At 45.8% G+C, this 21,402-nt stretch overlaps 1 protein-coding gene and 1 long non-coding RNA gene across 3 annotated transcripts in view; one reads left to right on the forward strand and one right to left on the reverse strand.

The window, feature by feature from the left end:
- The first annotated feature begins 5,732 nt into the window (after positions 1-5,732).
- On the forward strand, positions 5,733-16,988 carry LOC140649690 (uncharacterized). The gene is made up of 7 exons (XR_012041712.1): positions 5,733-5,867; positions 6,565-6,625; positions 7,449-7,631; positions 12,603-12,673; positions 13,623-13,697; positions 15,303-15,509; positions 16,389-16,988. It is a non-coding gene; the product is annotated as an uncharacterized lncRNA (long non-coding RNA).
- The window catches only part of ARHGEF33 (Rho guanine nucleotide exchange factor 33), a 34,652-nt gene continuing 19,088 nt past the window's right edge, over positions 5,839-21,402 (reverse strand). The window contains exons 7-16 of one of the 2 annotated variants that reach the window (XM_072857223.1): positions 20,031-20,090; positions 18,600-18,815; positions 17,835-17,964; positions 16,368-16,500; positions 15,456-15,539; positions 14,506-14,589; positions 13,591-13,739; positions 12,548-12,733; positions 10,096-10,849; positions 5,839-8,331 (exon numbers count right to left, since the gene is read on the reverse strand). In XM_072857223.1, the coding sequence (XP_072713324.1) occupies positions 8,194-8,331; positions 10,096-10,849; positions 12,548-12,733; positions 13,591-13,739; positions 14,506-14,589; positions 15,456-15,539; positions 16,368-16,500; positions 17,835-17,964; positions 18,600-18,815; positions 20,031-20,090 (1,934 nt within the window). In that variant the 3' untranslated portion in view covers positions 5,839-8,193. The remainder of the gene's footprint in view (positions 8,332-10,095; positions 10,850-12,547; positions 12,734-13,590; positions 13,740-14,505; positions 14,590-15,455; positions 15,540-16,367; positions 16,501-17,834; positions 17,965-18,599; positions 18,816-20,030; positions 20,091-21,402) is intronic. The other variant, XM_072857224.1, reaches the window with a different exon arrangement.

Here is a 21,402-nt window from a genome sequence, read left to right on the forward strand (position 1 = left end):
AGGAGGACATTATATGGGAGCTTTGTAAAAACCCTAAAGCTACAGGAGGTGTAGTCTAGGTTATCGATTCTTTGGATATAAACACCAGGATGTGCATACTGTTGACAATGTCATCTAAATTATTAGTTCATCAGTGGATTACCAGGGAAAACTCCTTAAATTTAGACTTTCTGATCTGTATCTCTTCTTCTGTACGCTCTTGTCTGTGCTATTTTGCAGCCAAGGCAGACCAGGCAGAAAGAATGATCCAGTGGTTAGGTTGCTCAGCTAGAAGGAGAGACCTCCCATGGATCCTGCTAATCAACAGATTTCTTGAATGTCAGTAGGTCTCTGTTTCCCTTTGTGAAATGGGGAATGCTGTTTCGCATCTTTGTGGTTGAGGATAAAAATCCTTTACCGGTGAGGTACTCGGACAACAGGTGACAATGGTCACCATGCAAGAACCTAACTTAAATGTGCTTCGGAGCCCAGCAGAATGGGTTGGTCATACAGTGCACGAATCATGGTGTTAACTCACCTGCAAACAGGAAAGACAGGGTGAGAGTCAAATCTGTTGCATTTAGAATAGGGGTTTTGAGTACAAATGCTAAGCCACTGGTTTGTCTAATGACGGCTTTATTTGCATTAATAATTATTTAATCTGGAATGACTTCTTATTTGGACCGTGTTTGCATTAGTGACAATACTTTTCACATAGAAAATGAAATCATTTTAATGATGCTGTCTGTTTCCTTGGTAAAATGACCCTGGATGGTCTGTTGTGGCCTGGGATGATGATGTGGCCTGGACAATGAAACATGCTTGTGTGGAGGCTAGGTGAGTTGCTGTATTACTCTAGAGTGCTGATGTATGGCTAAAAGTCAGCCTAAACAACTGCAAACTGTGTAGGCGGGGTTATAGAGGTCAGCAGAACTTTATAGGTACGGTACTTAACACTTTGTGCTGTTTCACCTCAAGGTTTCTACTTTATATATAGTCTAGTGCAACAGTGGAGCACTGGGTTTGTTCATTTTCTTCCAGAGTGTCATGGTTGTGTGTTAGGTCAGAAAAGTCTTCTGGGAATTTGGAAGTTCTAGGATGTGCAAGTCCTGCACGTGGACTGGGGCAACCCCTGGTATCAATACAGGCTGGGGGATGAAGGGATTGAGAGCAGCCCTGCCGAGAAGGACTTGGGGTACTGGTGGATGCAAAAGCTGGACATGAGCCGGCAATGTGCGCTCGCAGCCCAGAAAGCCAACCGTATCCTGGGCTGCATCAAAAGACGCATGGCCAGCAGGTTGGGGGAGATGATCCTGCCCCTCTACTCCACCCTGGTGAGACCCCACCTGGAGTACTGTGTCCAGCTCTGGAGTCCTCAGCAAAGAAAAGACATAAACCTGTTGGAGCATGTCCAGAGGAGGGCCACAAAAATGACTGGAGGGATGGAACACCTCCCCTATGAAGAAAGGCTGAGAGAGTTGGGGTTGTTTAGCCTGGAGAAGAGAAGGCTCCAGGCAGACCTTATTGCAACCTTTCAATACTTAAAGGGGGCTTATAAGAAAGATGGGGACAGACTTTTTAGTAGGGCCTGTTGCAATAGGACAAGGAGTAATGGTTTTAAACTGAAAGAGGGTAGATTCAGACTAGAGATAAGGAAGACATGTTTTACAATGAGGGTGGTGAAACACTGGAACAGGTTGCCCAGAGAGGTGGTAGGTGCCCCATTCCTGGAAACATTCAAGGTCAGGTTGGATGGGGCTTTCAGCAACCTAATCTAGTTGAAGATGTCCCTGCTCATTGCAGGGGGGGTGGACAAAATGACCTTTAAAGGTCCCTTCCAACCCAAACTATTCTATGATTTTAAGTGCCATGCATTTACTTCTGTTCATGTGCTGTATGGAAAGTCAGGTATTGTGCTGCCTGGTGACCTGAAGGTACATGCTGCTGTTGTGACATTCAGCAGCTCAGGCAAAGTTTTTCTATAACTGTCTGCTAGCAGAGAACATTATCCTGCTTCAGGATCGATACTGTGGAAGCATTTGGAGAAGCCATCTCCAGTGTGGGCTAACCTGTTCCTTTAATATGACTCTCTCTCAAATCAGGGAGGGAGAGGTCTGTCTCAGTAATAGTAAGTTTATGCTAATGCAGTGGATTTAGATCCTTCAAGATTTAGATTAACATTGTGGGATGTTTAATTATTTTTCTTTTGCATGTATCTTAAATTAGACTTTCTGTTGAACTGAGTCTGATCCAAGCTTGGTGATGTCACTGGAGGTACCACTATTGAAGGCAGTAGATTATTGTGCTTCAGGGAGAAGGTTTTATTTTGTTACATACAAGGAAGTTTCTTTTCAGCCTGAAGAGGTGTTGGAACAAATTTGCATTGCAGCAGGCTGTGTGGCAATGCCGGTGCGTTATAATAAGCATCAGTTCCCTTCTTTGTGGCTGTTGTCTCAAACTAGTGTGGCACTTTACAGAGGCAGCCTCTACTACCGGTATTTCTAGCATTGCTGCAGTTTAAGCTCAACTAGAAAGAGCCCCTCGTTCATGAATGGTGGTCTTACAAATTACATGAAAGTTAAACAAAATGTTTCTTAATGCTTTGCTGCTGTGAGCAGTGCAATTAGCTGCAGTATGTAAAAGTCCCTCCTTGACTTTCTCCTTGCTGCCTTTTCCAGCCAGCAAGGAGGGACTTGTTCAAAAAGACTGTTTTAAGATTATATTTTAAAGTTTGCAAATTCTTAGGGGTTGTCCCCCCCCACCTCAAAATACCGTTTTTCAGTTGTTGAATTGTCATTTCAAAACCTAGATGATGCATGGTCTGAAGCATTTTTAGCTCTTATTCATTAAGGAGAGAAACCTGTGGCCCAATTTAGTTTTAAAAAACAAAAATGATTTTAACTTACTTTGTAAATTCCATGCCTTATTTTCCATTAAAAAAATCCACACTTAAGTGCATTTTTCTGTCAACTGTGAGCAAATTTCCCTTTTGCCTTCAGTGGAAAATAGTGCATTAAGTAGCCAACTGCTGCAGCATTATAATGCAAATAAAGTAAAGAGTAAGTCCCCCCTTTTTTTTTTTTTGCTCTCTAGCCAGCAAATGTGAAATCTTGTACTGAGTGGCTGAAAAGTTGAAAGGGAAAAATAAAATAAAATAAAAAACCATATGCCAGGTGCATGACAATTTTAGTAGTTGCCAAACATGCCTTTTATCAAAGAACATCTGTAATATTTTTTAAAAGGGTAGACGAAGGTAGATGATCAGGGGTGCATGTTGCTGGAATTGCTTTGGGCAAATTTGTTTGAATCTACGTCAGAATAAGCCTTTTTTTGTTTGTGAAAAGAACAAATTTTAGGTTCCAATAACTTTGTTCCAGTATGTGTGCACATTTGCCTTTGTTTGATGGCATGGTTACTTGCCAAAATGAGTAAACATTAAAAGCTATGTCAGTCCAGTTGTAAGAAGAAAAAAAAAACCACCCAGAGAAAGAGAAGCAGTAAACTTTAGCTGGCACATCTGATGACCTGTGTACGTAACTGTCTGTAGGTGATCTTTGTATGCTGTGTCTGCAGTGGTATTCAGATTGCATTTAAGTGAAAATTTAATAGTGGCTCCTACCCTTTTGGCATTAAAAGATACGTTCTAAAAATAATTTTAAAAAAGAAAAAAGCTTTACGTATCCCAGAAGTGTACACTTTTGCATATGTAAGATACACTGAAAGTCCTTGTAGTCTGAGACTGGCTTCCTTAAGCTTAAATACTGTGTGCTTTACATTAAGGACAGTCATGAGTCTGCTACAGATGTAGGTTTTGCTCAGGATAATAAAATACTAAAAGACGCAGTAGCTTGTGAGCAGAGGAACCGTATGGAGTAGAAGACAAGTAAGCAAGGTGTACATACAGTAGGGGACACAAAACAGCATCTTTTAACTGTGTTGTTCTCTGCCACAGGATTATTCGTTGTAGGTGTTACTCCAGCTCTGTGGCTTTCTGTTACAACTTACTGTGTCAAAGGATCTGAAGTCTATGGGTCTCTTGAATTTTAGTGTATGAATTTTTTAGGTAGGTAATTTCATATAAGAGCCTACATCTCATCTCCTTGTTGAATCAGATCACAGTAAATAAAGGGACATTATGTTTAATATCTTGTATCTGGCAATAGGCAAAACATCTGCATTCAAAGAACAGAGTGAATAAATGAAAACCACTCACAAGTAGAAACTGCTTAATATTCACGGTAGCCTCCTCCATCTTAATCCACCCCACAGAAACCACAAAACCAAACAGTGGCCAAAGACAGTACTATGCATGCCCCAGTTCCTCTCCTGTTTAGGCATGAGCAAGGGGCCCTAACAACTTTGTGTAGAGTTTGGAAAAAGCAACTGGATTCCTTGGAACCTGTTGAAGTGGTTTTTGCCCTTGGCAAGGAATATTTGTTACTTGTACAAGTACATGACTTGTACTGAGGTGAAAATACTCTAAGAACTTGTATCCTTGCTTCCTCTACATTGCAACTCAGGGGAAAAAAAGTAGAAGAAAGTGCCTAAGTTATGTAAACTTAGAAGTAGCCTCAGTTATGCTGGTTTAGAGGAGTGAAGTGGTGAGAGGATACATTTGACCAGCACTGAAAGTCAGTTACCCATAATCTGAGGAGAGTGTAGGGTGGCTGACTTAAGCAGGGAGTGTAGCCATGGAGAGGTGATCTGGAAGAGTCACAGCCACAATGAGAGCATGTCCTGTTGGGGGCTGTCTCAGTTGCTGGCGGTTCCCCAGCAGCTAGCTGATAGGCACGTTCTGCATCCGTATGATTGAAAGAGATTTGAGGAGGAAATACCCCAGTAGATTTGCACAGGAATAAAACTACATTTGGACTGTTGATTTAAAACTCTGCTGGCATATGCTAATCTCTGAGACCACTGTCCTCAAGTGACACAACACTGCAGGGAGCTACAGAGCAGTAGGAGGAACGCTACGCACGCTTGCAGGTGCATGGTGAGGTGTGAGCACCATGGCTGAGTTGTCCCTGTTTGTGGTGTCATTGTTTTGGACCTGCTGAGAGTGTGGCAAAGGTAAGATAGTATTGATAGTCAGAACTGGAATTAAACTTTCAAAAGAACTTGGTATGTGACAGACATTTGTGATATACAGGAAGATATTAAGATCTCTTACAGAGTTGGATAGTTGAAATTACAGTGGTGTGTATGTCAGTGGAGAAGGCTCATGGGATTTTTTTGTGAAAGCTCATGTGTCTGTAACTTGAAGCAGCAGAAGGAGCAAAGGAGATGGAGGAAGGAGCTGAAGAAATGTCAGTGAGCTGCACCAACAACAGGATCTTGACCAGAAGCCTAGAGAGTGAGTCAGCTGAGTGCTGGGTAAGAGTCTTGGAACCAGGTGTATGGAAACAGTCTTCTCGCATGACTCTGTGTGCAGGGGAACAGGATTTTGTAAGTAATGTTGCCTCAGAAAGGGACCTGAGAAACATATGTTTCTCCTTTTAATGGATACAACCTTATGGCTGATTCAGTGCAAAAGACAACAGTGTTATTTAAAAGCAACGTTTATTTGGCATAGGAAGAAGAATAATCCAGAGCACACACGTACACTAAAGGTGAAGTTGGATCGGATCCTGCAAGAGGTTGTGTGTTTCTGTGTGGTGCTGAGCATTATTCATTCATTTTATTTACATTTGCAGATTCTGAGCAGGTACAAGGACATCTCAAATGATATACTTAGGCCTGGAAGTAAGAACTCATACAGGATCAGAAGGAAATAACCATCAATTCTGACCATGCCTTAAATCACTAAAACAGAAGCTAAAATCCATGTGCATTTTACAAGCAGGGTCTGCCACTTTGGAAGGATTTCCTCACCCAGGAGATGTTAGCAGGTAGGTTTTCCCAGTTGTCCTGTTTCTGTCCTGACATCTGCCTGGCAAATGTGAGGAGCAAGTTCGTTCTATGAAAGGTAGAAGTGTTGTTATATATGAGACCAAAGACACAAGCATCAGAGCCTTTGACAGCATCAGTGCATTACAGGGGAAACTCATCCATATTGCTATAACTCTGGTTCCATGGAAAAACAAATAGGTCTGCCTATGGCTGATTCCTTTGCAGAACAAACAGACTTTGCTGATGCTTCAGTTACAAGTTTCTGGCTCTTCTCACGTATTTCTATCCTGGCCCTGCACTGTCTGACTGAAAGCTGCGAAATCCTAGGAAGTGTCTTCATGATGCAGTGGCTGTTCAGCATGGAGCGGTCCTGACTGGGAAGGGCCAGGGAATTTGTAATTTAATGAGGATATGAGGGAGAAGGAAAGAGATGGAAAGGGTTTTTTGTCATTAAAAACCTTAAATTAAAAAAAAATCTTCCCAGAATAGTTTCCAAAAGCTGGGGGGTGGGGAATGATGCTTTTTTCCTCTTTGTAAGGAGCAGAAATGGATTTTTGGGAACTATTTTGGGTCCAGTAAAATATATGGGGCAGGTATCAGCCAAAACATTGTAATCCCTGGGGTTTTTCTTGGTCACTTTCTTGAAATGTTGGGAAAACTTTGATTGAGATAAAAGATGTTTTTTGTCTGTCTTAGGTGGATAACCCTTTTCACACACACCTCTTCACCTCCACCAGAGGAGGAAAGGTAGATGCAGGTCAGTTGACACTGTAGGAGAGCTATACACCCTGCATCTGCAGTGGGTGTTAGCCACTGCAGCCAAGGATACCTGCTCTGGGCCCTCCCTATACCGTTGCTGCTGCCAGGAGAGCCATGCAGCATGGTGGGTGCTCTTCTCTTGGCACCAGATTCAGTCACCTTTGCACTGGTGTTGGAGTCCCAGACCCTCACACAGCCTTGCATATTTCCCCTGAGACGTTGCTGTTGGGCCCCACAGAAACAGTTCACAACCTCTTCAGGTGAAGCTGTTCTTTATGACAGACCAGTGTCCCAACTCTCCCAAAATAAGGTGATAAAACCACATTTCCTCTTGAAACTGCCCTCAGCATGCCCCAACTTCAGCTAACACCACAGCCCTATACCAATGGGCTGCTGGGGTGTGACATGGATGTCGGACCAGAGGGCTGTGTTTTTCTCCATGCTTTCTTTTTAACAAAAGCTATAGTCTTCTGCAGAGAACAGCGTTACTGAGGGTTTGTCATATTGAGATGCAAGGAGGGTGGCATCTGTGTGGCCTCATTGTGGGAGGAAGAGTATCCTTGCACAAGAAGGAGGGTTTGTGACTTTGAACATGGGGCACCATTGACTCTTCTGCCCTACTGCCTCAATTTTAGCTAGAACTGCTCCAAAGCAGGGTGCTGCACATGATGAGGCTTGTAAGGTGGTGTCAGGCCAAAGAGAGTTAGCAAAGAGTATTTCAGGTGTATTACCAAGAGCCAGGACACTGGTTGACTGTGTCAGTGTCTGCATCGATCCACAGTGGGGATAAGGTGGAGAAGAGCCTTTGTGTCTTGTGGCAGGTCCTGGGCTCAGCCTACGTCACCTGCCTGGAGACACAGGCAATTCCGACAGCCGGAGCAGAGATTCATACAGCAGGAGGCAAGTTGAGAAACAGCACGCTGCATAAAAGGTGAAGGAGGATTTTGAGGAGTGATGGAAGTCCAAAAGAAAGGATGCTGCTGATTAAGCAGTACAAAGCCCAGGTACTTCAGCTGATGCTTATTAGACCTCAAACCAGCAGGGTAATGCAAGCTGGCCTCCTGGAAGACATCTTTGATGGTGGTTTTTCTTTGGAAAGTGGAGGAAAGAGGGGAATTTCAGACTTCTGGCCAGGATGCCAAGGCTGCAAAGGTAACCCCTCTGTTGTGGGTGAGCCCAAATTAGACTTGGCTTGAATTTGGAAGAGCAAAGATGTATGGCAAATCAAGCAGCATTGGGGGATGAGGGGGAGGAGAAGATAGTGGGATTTGGCCAAAGCTTTCCAAAACTCCAAGGAAAGTTAAGTCAGGCAGGGGTGAAAGCTAGCAAGTTCCTGTGCTTATTGGACCTGCTGGCTGAGCTCCACTTCAACCCATAGCCTGGCCCTGCCCTGTGCTAGGAAGAGCACGATGCGTTTGTAAGGCAGTTGTGACAGTCTCCTCTCCCCCACCCCTCCACCTACTGTGTTAGTTGGGGGATCTTGGGGCCTTGCTGTCTGTCTCCACCCTCAGGGACCTGGGGAAGCACTGTTGCGCTTAGGCTGCGGCCTGCCTTTCTTGGGGCTGCTTATTTCTTTTTGAAGAGCTTGCGGAAGGAGCTCCGGAAACCCCCCTTGGGCTCGTGCCGTGGGTTGTGGTCGCTGAAGGATGTTTGCTCATTGTCATCCTTCTGGCAGAACCTGGTGTTGTCTTCTGCATGGAGCTCCTAAAAGGGAAAAGACAATTTAACCAGCATTTGCAACCTCACATCCTTGTCCCCTTCTCTCTCTCTCTCTGTGCTAGGAGGGACCTGGTGGGTGAGGAGGTGCTGGCAAGGCTGAGAGACAACAGGTCACTTAGGCCTCGGCAGCACTGGTACCTCTGCAGAGAGCTTGTTGCTGGCTCTGAGGCTGAGGCAGTGGCAGAGGAGCGGAAGGATAAGTATTGTTAGAGGGAACTGGAGGCTTCCTTGCTAAGCTTTTTGTTTAGGGGGAGCTTACTCGCCCCTTTTGTCAACGAGGGAGCAAGCCCGCATGGGGAATTGAAGGAACTTCCCACCCTCTCCTTTCTCATGAGCTCTGTTTACCCTAGGGCAGGGAGGCTTCAGGCTTCTTGAGCTGATATGGTGTGAAAGACTTCTGTTGGCTCTGCTGCTGCCTGGTTTTATATCTGTGGGGCAGAAGGCTTCATTAGCACAGACACCTTGTGGTAAATGTGCCACTAAAAGATCTCTCCGCCTTTCAGGAGAGTGCTGAGTTCCTCTCAGCAAGGCTCTGGACAAGTCCTTTTTTTCCAGTTCTGCCCACCACTGCCACAGTGGTCTCCTTTGCTCTGTGGGGGAGAACATGTCCTGCACTTCTGGACTAGCTCCACATGTGCACCCTGCTGTGGGCCATAGCTCTGTGAACGTGAGTGCCAAAGAGCTCACAGGCTCCTGTTTCTGGGGGGGGGCTGTGTCCCCATGGCTCTTCTTCCTCTGCCTCATCTCCCCTGCTCAGCCATCCACCGCCTCCTTCACTCACTAGGCTTTTTTCTCTCTCTTCTTTTGAGGTTTCCTTGCTGCCTTTTCAGTCAGGCTATTGGAACCTTCCTCCCATCATCATCTGCATCTACAGCCTCATCTGCATCTCATCATTGCCTCATTTTAACAGGAGGGTGTTTCTCCAGGCAGCACTGAGAGAACTAGCTAAGTACCTCACAAGCACCCTTGGCCTCTTCCCCAGGAAGTGTGAAGGGCATCTTCCCCCCCAACTGTGACAGCTCAAAGCTGACTCTGAACAGGCACTGCAGACTACAGAAACATTGTTCCTGCAAGACTTGGTGTCCCTGAAGGGCTAGAGTGCCACCTGCCATGCCAGTGGTTGTCTGCAGGACACGGTTGCTGGGCTTTGTCTGTTTTCACACAGACTTTAGCATGGGTCTATGATCCATGCAACAAACACAGGTGAAACAAAACCCATGGACCAGATCCTTGCTGGTGTAAATGGGCTGAGTTCAGCCGAGTTATGCTGGTTTACACTGGCTGAGGATCTGATACTAAATCCATGGGTTTTCTTAACCCAGTACTCCTCACAGCAGGTGGAAAGCACCTTTTTAACTGGATGCCACCCTATAGCACTAATTTTGAACAGCTTTGCGCATACTTAGTGACCCTGATCAGATACAACATTTACTTGTGGGGGAAGCTTAATGACAGCTAGAGAGACAAAAGAGGCTAGCTTGTCTCAAGGGTGTTTTGGCTGTCACTCAGCCAGCTGTGTGCCTCAAGCCTATGCTTGTCCCCAGGGAAGATGTGTGTGAAAAGGAGCTGTCTTGTCCCTCCCTTGGGCATGTACATGCAGATGAGGACTTTGAATTTGTGGACTTGGAAGTTGTTTTGGCATGTTCTGCCCTAACTGTATCTCAGATCTTTCTCCTGCTGCTGCCGCTGCTTCTGCACCACCATGTGCCTTTTTTTTTTTTTTCTCTCCTCCTATTTAAGCCTCCTTACTTCCAAAAAGCTCTGTTTTTCACCCGCTCCTCTCTGTGGGGGGAAGTAGCTCCTTTGGGAGCTTCGAGATGAGGCTGAGATCATGTGAGGCTGGACATTCCTCTCCTGCTTCTGCTGCAGCCGGCTCCCACTGCTGCTCCGTGTGCTGTAGAGTCTGGTGCTCACACCCTCAGCGCTCCTCGGCAGCTCCTTCAGAGACCTGCTCAGCTGCTTGCCTTTGCTGTGGAACATCTCACGCTTGTAAGTACTGCTGCTAACGGGAGTGCAGCTCTTAGGCAATGGCTGTAAGGCATGATCTGTCCTCTCTGGCTCTGATGTGAAGTTAACAGGCCTAAGGAAGCAAATGTCTAAGCTGGACTCGGAAGAGGCCGGGGAGCAATTCTCAAAGAGAGTGAGGTTTTGGAAGGTATCATCTTCATAGGGGCCTGGCAGGGTGAAAACCTCCCCAGGGTAGTCGAACTCTTCGTAGCTTGGTGCAAAGTTCCTCGCATCCTGCAGCAGCTCCACAGAGGTCCTAATGGCTCTCTCAGTGTTTCCCACCGCATCAGCCGGTGGTGCTTCATACTCCATTTCAGGGATGGACTGTAAGGGGGCTGTCAGAGCCTTGAGTTCCTGCTCTGTGAGCTGAGAGGATGCAAGGATGTTCTCTGGCCTCTCATGTTTTCTACTTTCCATTTCCCAGTCAGGGGGCTTTACAGCTTGGATGTTCTCCATCACGGTTGGCTGGGGTTTCTTCATCTGGGGCATCAAATGCCTTAAAAATAAGAAATAAAACAAAACAAAAAAACAGAAGGAAGTGGAATACTAAAGGATGACTGAGAGACAGCGTGACAAGCCCCCCTCGCTCCCCCAGCCCCGTTCTCTTGCTTTTAAGGCCAAAAGGTATTTTCATATCTTGGAGAACAGTAACAGAGCTGCCACTAACAGAAATTGCCTGGCTGGGTTAGCAGGAGCAAACTTGTAAGGGTAGAACTGCTTATCCAGTAGCTTTGGCTGACTTTTGTACTCGACACCATGAAATTAATAGAAACTGAGATGAGAAGCCAACTGCTCCATTTCTCTCCTGTTCATCTGCATTGTGGATTTTTACTTTCCTTCTCTTTTTGTAATGTAGGGGCTGTGTCTTACTTTCCAGTGGTCTGATTGTCATTTCAGGTGGACAAGGTTCCTCTCTTGGGTAGGGTGACTCTGTCCCCAGAAGTGTGTCAGGAGTACTTGGAGGGCTGCTACCTTTTTTGTGTAAGTCAGCAGAGAGTACTGCATTGGATGAGGTATTAGGTGCAGGGTGTGTACTTCCATGGCCCTTAACGAACACTACTTAGGAAAGTTCCACTGCCATCTTCTGAGGACATAATGAATGGAATAGGGGAACAGAAACCTTGTGATGTTCAAGATGTGCAGAGCTCTGCATCTGGGGCAAGATAACCCCATGCATCAGACCAGGCTGGGAGATTTGGGTTGAGCAGCAGCCCTGGTATGAACTTGGGGTTATAGCCAATGCCAGGGTAAAGATGAGCTGACAGCATGCTCTCATGGCAGACAAGGCAAACCCTGACCTGAGCTGTATTAGGAGCTGAGCCTGGGGAGTTATTTTCCCCACTTCTGTTCAGTGCTGATGAGGCCCCACCTGGACCCATGTTGGGTCCTCAGTTCAGGATGAATGTGGGGAAACTGGGGAGGTGCCAGCTGAGGCTACCAAGATGGGGGCCTGGAGTGTTACATCTGTGAGGGGAGGGAGATTGGTTTGGTTAACCTGGTGAGAAGGCAGCTGGGGATTGATCTAATAACACTAACACTTGAGGGAGACTCAGAATGATGAAGCCAAACTCTTCTTGTTAGTGTCAAATGATGTAAGGAAGCACAACAGCCACAAATTGCTGACATAAGAAAAAAGGCAAGTCTAGCGTGCTTCTCTGATGATCATCTCAGTTGGTACCTATCAGTAGGCTAGAAATGGCCAAAGATTGCTGGGTGCTATCAATAGCCCTGTCTTTCGTGAATTATTCTTGTGTCTTTTTTAACCCATTTGTACTTGCATCTTGTGATAGTGAGTCCCATCATTCAATGACGTGCTGTGTGGAAAAGTACTTTTTTTGATAGTCTGAGACCTTGGTCATGTTTCCTAGCTCTTGTAATGTTGACAGTGAATAATGTGGAGTGTTACTACGCACACCACTGCCAGGCCTACACAAATACATGTCCTCCCTGGTACACTGTTAAGACAGCTAGCAAGAGCATTGACAGCCCTGGGTAGAGCTCTGAAATGTTTCCTGCTGGTAAGCCACATGGTAGTGGATAGCAGGAAGGAGCCAGCCCTTCATCTCTCTATGCATACACAGGGAGTAGTCTTGGAAATGACAGTCTGTAACTGCCTAGTGTCACTGGCATAATATGGTTGAGGAGAGAGTTTTCAGCCTACTTTGAAAGCCTTCTACTAGGACAATAGGCTTACGGGGTTGTCGTGCCAGAGGAAGGTGCTGGTGGGAATGACTGTATTGTCTCTTCAGAGTGGATCCCGCTGTCCCGGATAGATGTTGCACTGGGTGTTGGAGAAACCTCTTGGCTGGTACACTGGGAGGTGAGACCTTTGTACAGCTTCACCAGGGATGACCTGAGGGAGGAGAAATCCATCGTCGTGCTAAGAAATAAGGCAGGGAATGAGCACGAGCATGTAGAATCACAGAAAACAGGGCTGGGAGAGACCTTAATATTCCCATTCACCTCTTCCCGCCCCAAGCAAGGACATAGTCTGTCCCAGGCAGCAGGGCATCCTGCTTTCTGTCCTGTTCTTAATGCCTCTCCTTATAGCAGTCCCTCCCTGCCAGTCTGCTCCAGCCCTTTACCACCCTCCATATTTGGAAGCTTCCCTTGACATTTGATCTTGTCTTGCTCCCCCAGTGAATCACCACAAGGAGCAAAGGCAACCAGATTTTGATTTTAGTAAAAAGTCTTCATTTCAAGGCACTCTTCTGAACCACAACTTGAGAATCTACATTCCGGGTCATTTCTGTCACAGTTCATCTCAAACAGATTATGGGAGGCTTTTGTTTCTCCCACCCCACTCCCCCAGTAAAATAACACTGTTCTTTCTCAGCCTATGAGGGCTTCAGGCAACAGTCTTGGCATTCACCAGGGCCCCAAGCTGCCAAAGCAGCTAAGTACCCATGTATTCTCCCACTGGGGCATGACTTTGCCATCAGCTTAAGGAATCAAATGTTCCCATGAAACATGTGGCTGCTCTGTTTAGAAGGATTAAACTGATTTTCCTTTCACTCTCAGAGTTAGACAGAAGGGCCCACCCCGAATCTGACCTCAGTTTGGAGGACAAATGCCAATAATGGGCCTTCTCCAGCATTCGTATGCAAAGGGCTTTGTTTTATTTCAACAGAGCAATGTACCTGTTGATCTTGCCTGGACCTAAACCCCCTATTTCCAGGCTTCCCCCACACCTCCCTTTCCCTGGTGATAGAGAGAATGAGCTGATGTTGTGCTTACTTCTTCAGCTTTTTCCTCTTCTGTATAAGCAGGTCTTCATTGCATTGGAAGAGGAGGCTATAGTGTGAGATGAAAACCCGGAGGCGCTGCACACACACCAGCAGCAGGTAATAGTCAGGATGCTCTTGCTCCGTGAACTTCAGGACATTCTGGGGCACAAAGGAGAGCAGGCTGTTTGGAGGGTGTCCTAACCCTTTCTGGGGAGAAGGTGCTATTGGGACCATGGATTAGTGCTCTGGAGTTCCCATGGCACTGCCCTGTGGGAGCATGGTGGGAACTCTTCTAGGCAGCACCAGTTTCTGAGGGACTTGGACAGGGCCTGCCTCCTACTACTCCAGTGCAAATACACAAGTAGCCACTGTAAATGTAATCATGGGACGTGTGGGTGATGCACTGGTTGAGTTTAGCATTGGATAAATAAACCGATCCCTTGTTTTTATAGGGCTTGCTTTCTGTGTGAACCAGAACTCTTTTTATCAGCAAGCTCTGTGTAGGAAAGGTGGTTGGGCCCTAGGAGCCTCTAGCCCTCTCAGTCTCAGCTAACAGGCATGTGGACCACTCAGCAAAGAGGCCAGGTCTGTTACAGGAGTTAAGTTGGAGCTCATGGTAATGTGCCCCACCTCTGGCCTCCTGTTCTCCCAGAGCAGCAGGCAGCAGAGCTCTTAGCTTCCCAGGGGACAAAAGTTGGTTCTGTCATGCCAAATGGAGAAACTGGCAAATAGAAGGAAGCTTCAGGTGAAAATAATGAAAACTAAGCTATTCTTAGCTGGCTTTCCCTTTCAGAGGTTTTTTTCAGAGAGCCCACTGGGTTAGCCAGAAGCCCTGTACCTACACATGCCTGAATAGCAGCTCTAAGTTAAAAGTCACATGTTGTAGTAAGAGTTCAACAAGACAGTTTCCATCCTGGGGCCCTACCTGTAAATGAATAAGGTATTCAGGGATTCGCTGGACTATATGGAAGAAGAGAATGTAGAGATCAGACTTGATTTCTTCTTCTACCTGAAATAGAGAAAGCAACTTCAGAGTCTCTCCCACCCATAAAAGATGTCTGCTTCCAAATGGTTCTGGGGTTTAATGAGTAGTTATGCTGTAAGTAGTTACAGCAGTTCACAGGAGCACACCAGTCAAATGGCAGCTGTGTGTGACAATACACCAGTTTTCATCTTGCTTCTGAAAGTGATATTTGCAGCTCCTTCTAGCAGCAATACTAGTCCTAAGGATGAAATTCCTTAGGTTGGAGATTATCTATGAGGGATGCTCAGCCTAATTAATTAAGGTTGTATGTTTAAAGTGCACTAGTTAAGTTTCATTGAAACCCCAAGTAGACACTGTTGTTCAGAATGAATTTCTTAGTTTAGGTCCAAATGAATTGAACAAAATTAGATTGACTTCTAAATTAAGATGTCTTGGGAGTGAGCTAGTGTGGTTTAGTTATTGCACTTTATTAAACTACCTTTATCTTTAACTTTCCTAGTTTAAACCAAGAATCAAGGGTGTGAGATCAAATACCTGAAGCTGAACAGTAGAGACTGTTTTCTCTCTTACAGCCTCACTCTTGGTCTCCCTGTTTGGATGAGCCCTCCATTTTCTGTTTGCCTGGGACAGGTCTGGATAGCATGTGCATAGGCAAGCTTTCTGGGAGATTTGATCTGAGACATTATTTTATGGCATAGCTTTGGTTACAGTGGTGAACATGCTACTGCCTTTTGTAGGTGCATATCAGCCATGGCAACATTTGGGAAACTGGCATTTGGTAACAGAACAAGTGGATTGGCAGAAGAGTCCTATCATGGGCAGGCATAACAGGAAGAGATCCAGGCTTGCATGTTGCCATTACATGTCTGTGAAGCAGGCAGGAAGTTTACCTCCTTCAGGATCACCACGTGGATCAGAGAGATGCATTCTGGCAGGTCCCTCAGGTAAGCAACATAGTAGTCCAGAAAATTATTCTTACAAAAGGAAAAAAGAAAAGAACAAGGAAGCTTAAGAGAGATTTTTGGTCATAGAGCCAGCCAGAACAAGAAACGGTTGATTCCCCACCATCACTCCTGGGAGCTCATTAGTGGAGCAGAGCTGCTAACTGTGTGAAGTTTTCAGGGCTTGGGACTTTTCAAGAAAGGCTGTTTAATAAAATGTGTTCAGCTGTTGAGCACAGTGTATAAAAGCTTTATAGGAGATAGGAGGGGTAGAGAGGCTGGAGAGGAAGAAGCTTTTCTTATTTAAGACTCTTAAAATTTATACAGCATTGGATGAGTTTTTACACATCCTTCCAGGAGAGGTCCCACTGCTCGCCAGGGGTTGGGCAGACCTTCACCCTGAGAAGGAGGTGCTGTTTTACCTGGGGCTACAAACCATACAGGATAAGGGGCCTGCCCACCCGCTTGTCGTAACTCTGAGCAAAGTGTACTGGGGAAGGGGAGCATAAGAAACACGCTCTTTTCACACCCTCACTCTGAATACAGACATCCAAGCTGTCAAGGCTTATGTGTGGCTCCTGCAACCAAGTCTAGGTGTCATGCATTTATTATAGGGCTGTGCTATGTGGCTGCATGCCCCCAGTTGGGTCTGGCATGTGGGCTCCCTGACCAACCAAATACTATGACAAAGGGGCTACCATGCACTGGGACGCTGCTCAAAGGAGTCTGGCTGAAAGGCCTTACCCTAGACACAGCTTCACAGCAGAGCCCCTCTGCTGCAAGGTATCTCGGCTCACCTGTGGGCCATCAGCACAGCATCATGAACCATAACAGAAGAGTCCAGAGATATCTGTAACATACCTCATCATTTGTTAACTTCAGGAAGATGTCTCCTAGGATCCCTTGTCGTGGCCAGCTCAGGACTCGCTCCTGTAGAGCGTGAAGTAAATCAACATGCTGCTGGACCAGGTACCGCAAAGAGTTGGGGAAGAAACTGAAGGGAGACGATATCAGACTGGTTACACAGAGCAGAAGCTCAGCCCTAAGCATGTACTGCTGAAATGTGCATTCATGGGTAGTCAGCACAGGCTTGCTTTAAACACAGGTATTATTAACTACTTTTATTGGAGTCCTGCCTGCACCAGGAGGCCCTGTTTTGGCTGCTATGTACAGGCAGGTACCCTCTCCAGTAGGCTATTATTACAGTGTTTTGAAGGTTTCGTAGTCTGACTCTCCAGTGCATTGTGTAGCTGACCAGAATTTGCAGAACTAAGAAGCCCAAGGCAATGTTGATGTGGTTAATGGAGCAGGACCATGGTCCTGAGCCATCCCATAGAGTGCTTGGAGGAGAGCTCCCCAGCTATGGTGTCTCATTTGTCAGGCCTTTTAACAAGCCAACCCTTTGCAGAGCTGGTCAAAACGTGCTGCTGCCTTTCTGTCATTTCATGCTGATTTCATCCAGAATCAGGATAAAGATGTCAAATATCGAAATATTTTGCTAGATGGAAAGGTCCCAGGGAAAAAGTGTAAAAATAAAAACTCACTTTGGACTATCATGCTTCAGTTTGAACTGTGTGTGTCATGTAACTGCTTAAATGAGTCCACATCAACCCATGTACCACATGTCCCACAGTGAACTTCTGTCAAATGACTCCTTGGATGTGGGACTCCTAGGGACAGCGGAAAGAGCTAAAAAAGAGAGAGCTAGCAAGGACTGCGCTCCCCAAATGTGCTTAGGGGCTGGGAACTCCCAGGCCAAAGCTGAGTGAATGGGAAGAGCTGTAGGAGCTATCCCATCCTGGGAACTAAGACAGCTGTCACAGGGGATGGCCTTTGCAAAGAGCTGGGTTTAAGTGCTAAGCTGGGTCAGTCCCACTGGTCTTGTGTCTGTGTGTAAATACATGTGTATGTCTGTATATATCGATACCTGATAGATGGCAGCCACTAGCCAGGGGCTTGTGCCCACAGCAGCTTCTAGAGCTGGAGCTGTGGGCTGGGAGAAGCAGGCAGTGAATGCACAAAGCTTTTTTCCTACCCAGGCAGGAGGCGTGCAAAACAAGAATAGGAGACTGATGGGACTCAGAAGGAGACTGAAATGAAGTAGTAGTGAAACGGTTTGTGGTGCAAGGTGGACAAAATGCCAAGATGCAAGGACAGGCAGGAAAGTCTTTAATCACTGCAAAAACCTTGCAGTGCCTCCAATTTTCAACTAGAAATAAGCTCTAAGTGTTTAAAGATCTCTGAAGGAAAAGTGGGAGAGAGGATGATGCAGAAAGAATATTGACTGAAGAAAACTCCCCAAAAGAGAGAGCACACTAAATCAAATACCTTCTCTCTTTGGTGCTCCTTTTCACATCTGGCCCTTGCAACGTGGCCTTGATCTTCAGGATTAGGGAAAGATTGATGACATATTTCCTTTCTGACTCCAGCAGCTCCAAAGCGATGTTCTGCCTTTTGGCTTCCAGAAGATAATGGTTAAGTTTAAAAAGGAGGAAATGCTGACCTCAAGGACAGCCTCATGTTAGACTGGTGATCTGACATTAAATCATGAAAGGAGAAACTGTCGCAGTGACACCAATGTCTTGTCTTTGTATGTGTACTTTCCCCAAAATATAAAATTATAGTCTGATGCTACAGCATGCCCCAGACATGACTGGAGCCACAGCTTGCTAAGAAAGCTCCAGAGCAAATGTGTTTTCCCCTATGAATACCATTTTTTTTCTAAGAATAACAAAACAAGCAATCAAAGCCAAAACAACTCATACCAGGGATTCACATCCAGTTTCCTGCAGAATGAAAAGTTGTATTTTTCACCCGCTTAAGCAACTACACTGTCACAATCCCATCAGTACTCTGAACCTGCCAGGTCTTGGAGAGGAGAATGGGTGTCCTGGGTGAGAGCAATTCTGTCAGTGGCACAGACCAGCAAATACAAAGGCCAGAAGTCTTGGAGACTGAGACCCTGAGGCATTCCCCCTACCAGGAGAAACTGGCTTGTGTATCCCCCTCTGTAGAAGCTGATTACTGACCAGCTCACACCAGATGTGAATGCAGCTTTGAGCCTCTCTAGACAGTCTTCCACTCTGTCCTTACCAGCCAAAGAGGGTTCACATATAATGTTGTCTGCTGAGCTGTATCTACTTTGGCCCATGTCTTTCCCTCTCTCCGGTTGCTCTTTGGAAATGTATTCATCTCCCCAGTCCTTGGTGTCCTTGGGCTGCTTCCACACTGTTGATGGCAGATGCACTTTCGACTGCCCCTCTGTTGTCAAGGAAGGCTTGAGGCTGTCATCTGTCTCTATGGTTGCTCCTGCAATGACAAATAGCTGTATGGATCTTGACATCTCACTTACAGATTATGCTACAGCAGGCAGCTAACCTGTATTATCATTCATTTGAAGTACTGGAAGGAGAGTTTGAAGCATTCTTTGTGTTTCACAAGGGCTGTAGCCTTGTAGCATTAATTTACAAACAGAAGTGCAGTTGGCAAGCACTTTGACAGAACAAGGCTTGCACTCTTCCAGCATTTATTTTCAGGCCAAATAAGGTCCAAAATAAGAGACACTTTAGAAAAGAAAAAACACATATTCCAAGTATGGTTGCACTTCAGGGTTTTGCGACACTTCAGAACTTGGTAATATGACACTTATTGGCAGGTATTGTAGAAACAAAGTATTATAATTTGGATTTAAATGCCATTCTCAATGGATGTAAACTGTCATGGCTCTTAAAAATTTTGTTAGTGTGATGTGATACAGCAGCAGCAGGACTGATAGTCTGAGGCTATTAAATCACAGAGAAGGTAGGGGAGGGTGCAGGTGCTTAGAGCCATTGGGCTGGAATTGCTTTAATGCAAATACTTTGAATTTGGGTTGCAATGGACCATTTCCGTAGCTTTTGTTCCCTCTGGTTTTTTAAGTGGATTCAAGCAAAAGAGACACCCAGAACAGTGTGTGCTTCTAGTGAACAGTGCAAACATCTGATGGTTGTTTTCATGTGTCCTTTTGCTGGTCAGGATCCTTAGTGTCCCCTTACTATACCCTTCTCTTACTTCTGTCCAATTTTTATTTTTGCGAGAAAAACTCCTCTGTTACTATTCAGACATGTCTACAAGGAATCTGGAAGGTGGTGGGCAAATAAACAGCTCACCAGTTCCGCTGGTGTGTAGTCACTGCAAAGACAATCTCTTCCCAAGTGGCAAAATGGCACTCTCATTATTCTTTGCCATATCAGTAAGCCTCAATTCTTCCTGTCTGCAAAGGCACTTAAAACCTGTGAAAGCAGCAGCAGAAAGGCTTTCCCTGCCAAATATCAATCCTTTGCATTGTCTGTCAGGCATTTGGCACTTCAGGGATGCACATTTGCTCTCATATCTCAACTGCAAGTATGAAAATGGAGGTACATGGCAAAGTGAAAGACATTCCTATGAAATGCATTCCCTGAAAGCATTTCTTCAGTGCAGTAAAGCAAGCAGTCTAACTGAATCATTGTCCCACTGTTTTTTGACAGTTCAATATTTTCCTACCTGGACCTGCTATGACTTTCACACTTCCTTCTCCCATTGGCATGATCCTGGTGTCAGACACTGTTGAAGTACAAAGGGAAACTTTACAAGAGAAGACAGCTGTAGAGCAGGCTTCCTCCTGCCAAGCCAAGTCATGGTTAGATCCTTCAGTCTTTCACATTTTTGCTATGGAAACACCCCTGTTAGATCCTCCACTAAGGAGGATCTTTACTGTTGTGGCTCTTGTTGCGGTCTTTGTTTCAGTAGCACCTGCAGGCAGGCTAATGTGGGGGTTCCTGTTGTGCTTGGTTCTGTATGACTGCAGAGGAATGTGAGCAGTCTTGGCTTGTCCTTGCTCAGTAGGTGCACGTTGGGTAGAAGGCAGCCAGCAGGCAGAACAAGAGGATGGAGGCCTGACATAGAGATACAGCTGCCATTTTGGGTGGAAAGAAGCTTATTTAAGAGTGGAGGGGTGAGACAACTGGAAAGAAAGGGGTAGTGGGAGTGAGAAAGTGGGTGAGAGAGGTGGATGTGCAAGAGGGTTGTGAGGGAGAGGGCTAACATACCACCTCAGAGTAGGGTGAAGGGGGTCCATGACTGGCCAGATTCTGAGCAGAACAGAGTAGAACACAGCACATGGTTTTCATCCAATCTCTGCCTTTGCTGGCATTTTAAATGTATATGTTTTTAGTCTTCCTATCTGAACAGCAGGAGAGTGATAGACCAGTTTAGACCCCCACAGTTAATTATAGAAAAAAAACGCTCTGGTCCATCACCTTTTCTTTGATTCCAAGCTTCACAAGTGTTTGGCAGTTGGCAGTGTTTTCCTGGTCAAGGTGTAACCTTGACACCATGGGTTAGCGGCTTCCACAGCTAACAAGGGGCAGTGATTCTCCTAGCAGTGTGTATATGCAAGGAGCAGTGACACCAGTAGCCTAGTGTGTATATGTAGCTCCCATGTCCCCTTGTCAAATCAACCACTGGTATGGCCCCTTAATGACACCAGGTGTTCTCTGTCAGACCAATCCCTGTGATCCTCCTTTCAGTGCTTTGCTCCCTTACATGGAAACAAATCCACAGGTTGTAGTATTTTTATCAGGGGCTCCTACTTGGCTCTGTGTCTGTGCCACTAGCACTACAGGGAAGAAGATCCAGCCTGCTTCCCTTTCCTTGGAGGAAGCAAGCAATGGCTTTTGGGACAGTGTTCACAGAGCAGCATCTCCTGAATCCAGGCCAGCACTAAGGTTGCTATCCTGAGACACTGTGCTGAGGTGTGTGCACAGACCCAGGAGCAGTGCTGCTACATGGAGCACCCCCGTTCTCTTTTTGTGCTGCTGGTACCTGAGGAAAACTTGGTGTCCTCTTACCCTAGTGACCTTTTTCTGGATTTTTT

The sequence above is a fragment of the Ciconia boyciana genome, chromosome 3 (assembly GCF_034638445.1).
Source record: "Ciconia boyciana chromosome 3, ASM3463844v1, whole genome shotgun sequence".
Classification (NCBI taxonomy): Eukaryota; Metazoa; Chordata; class Aves; order Ciconiiformes; family Ciconiidae; genus Ciconia; species Ciconia boyciana.